This window comes from Alligator sinensis, unplaced genomic scaffold (genome assembly GCF_000455745.1).
Source record: "Alligator sinensis unplaced genomic scaffold, ASM45574v1 scaffold767_1, whole genome shotgun sequence".
In the NCBI taxonomy this organism is placed as follows: domain Eukaryota; kingdom Metazoa; phylum Chordata; order Crocodylia; family Alligatoridae; genus Alligator; species Alligator sinensis.
Genome location: NW_005843271.1, coordinates 41,380 through 43,395, shown reverse-complemented (window position 1 = coordinate 43,395; position 2,016 = coordinate 41,380). Strand labels below are relative to the sequence as shown.

At 43.9% G+C, this 2,016-nt stretch overlaps 1 protein-coding gene across 4 annotated transcripts in view; it reads right to left on the bottom strand.

The window, feature by feature from the left end:
* The window catches only part of GSS (glutathione synthetase), a 26,854-nt gene that overhangs the window by 21,934 nt on the left and 2,904 nt on the right, over positions 1-2,016 (bottom strand). For 3 of the 4 annotated variants that reach the window (XM_025194648.1, XM_006038161.3, XM_025194646.1), the window contains one exon: positions 340-476. In XM_025194648.1, the coding sequence (XP_025050433.1) occupies positions 340-468 (129 nt within the window). In that variant the 5' untranslated portion in view covers positions 469-476. Of the gene's footprint in view, positions 1-339; positions 477-1,248; positions 2,004-2,016 lie in introns of those variants that run through there. The other variant, XM_025194647.1, reaches the window with a different exon arrangement.

The window sequence follows — 2,016 nt, the reverse complement described above, 5'->3', positions numbered from 1 at the left end:
TCATACTTAATTCTAAGATGAAGGGCTTCCCCGCCCCCCCCCTTCCCATGTAAAATGTGGAAAAAACCTTGCCTCAGAATCTAGTAAATACAGTAGTATATGGGACAACATTTGTTTCCTTTGTCCTCACAAAAGCCTGGGAATTTATGCAGCTATTGTAACATGCTGTATATTTCACAAGGCCTTCACAAACAAGCTGTGGCAGCTGCACTCATTTCCTTACCAAGCTCTTATTTTTTGGAGTGGAAATTTTGTTGAGATCTTTGATCTTTTTTAAAAGATGAAAATATTTCAAAGTAAAAGCGTTGAGTCATCAAGCCACATAAGTTCTATGCTTACATCAGACACATTGGAATCCTCTTCGGTCCTCATCAGAACTCCTTCAAGAAGTGCTGCATCCACAGCAATTGCTGCTACATCCTGAATAAGCTGCTCATTATGTAAGATGTCCTTCCACAAGGCAGTCATTACAAATGCTAGAAGGCAGAAAAGTAGCATAAAAAAGACCTTGCTCCAGTCCTTTCAACCTTTGTAGAGCCTAATCTTTCTGGGCTAGATGATGGTGAAATGACAAAGAGGTTTTATTTTAAATTAAACCAAATGAAACTGTTGGTTTCTTTTACCTTTGGCAAGCCCCCTTCTGTATTTAATTCTGGCCTGAACACCTCAGGGCTCCTTAAGAGGAGGAGAATCTGAACAATGCCATAACCATGGTCTTATTCAACACTCCTCACTCAAATGAAATTGACATTAATCTTCAGTAGGAGGCCTGCACAAGACAGTGTTACCTGCCAGCTCTGTGTTCCTGGGGAGCCCTGGCACAGTACCCAGCCTGTCTGACTTACGAAGGACCACCCCCACCTTTGCCTAAACCAGAACTGATCAGAAGAAGGATTTACAAAAAGCAATGAAGATGCAGTGAGAGAGACACCTAAACCCCTAGGACAAGGGTGACAGGATTAAGGCAACTACCCTAGTCTCATCTGCATCAAAGATGGGACAGGGAGGCACCTCCTTTAGCATTCAGAGTGGAAAACAGATTCCAAGGAAAGGACTGCACTGAACTCTGGAACCAGAGAAGCAGGGGAGCACTGCATAATGGAGGATCTCTGCTCCAGATGTTAATCAGCCCACGCCTGCACACACCCAGCCCAGCATTTATCAGACCAATTCTAGTGATGATTTTTACTGGTACCCAAAATACTGTTCTCCCTTGAACCATTGTTGTTTCCCGACAAGAACCCTTACCCAAGCTCAAGTTTCTGTTCTTGGATCCAAAAGCTGCACCAGTTCCACAGGGACTTCACCGTCTCCTTTTTCTGCCTGGAATATCTTCACTGATCGTGCTGGGGGCTCTACCTGTCTCAAGCACTCTGGACCCTAAGCTGAGCAGCTTGTCTATGAGCTCCAACAAACACCTGGGAACCTCGACTAGCTCATGCTTCACTGAGTGGTGAGATCCCAACTCTATCTCTCTTTGTTGAAGCCCACTTTCTAAACTTCAGACTTGATTTTAATCTCTCTCTCTCTCACTCCAGGAATAGCTTTCTAAACCTGACTTTTATTGATCAAAATTGAGCTAGATTTCCCCAAATACCCAATTGAAACCATGTAATATTGTAACCGTTTCATCTGTTTGTCTCTCCTTGTATGGCTATTATTACTAGTAACATTATAAGTTTCATACACCTGGCAATAAACTAACTTTTATGGTCAAGCTGGATGCCATACTCTCTCTCCGAATCTCGTTTACTCTTTCTTTTCCTCGACTTCCCCATTTGCTCTGCAGTACTGCTCCTCTTACCTAAGCCAAAGATCCCTGTAATGCCCCAAAATCCTGTGGGGTCTGCTCATCAAGGGGGTTACTACCAGGACAACTGTGGCAAGAAATTGGGGGAGTGTTGAGTCCATGGCATATAAGGGTGTCAGCCTGGAAGTGCTGGTTGACCCTGTCTGCTCAGACATGCTCTGTTAACTTGCGTGTGTTTGTCTGACTGCATTTTTTGTTGCCCTGCT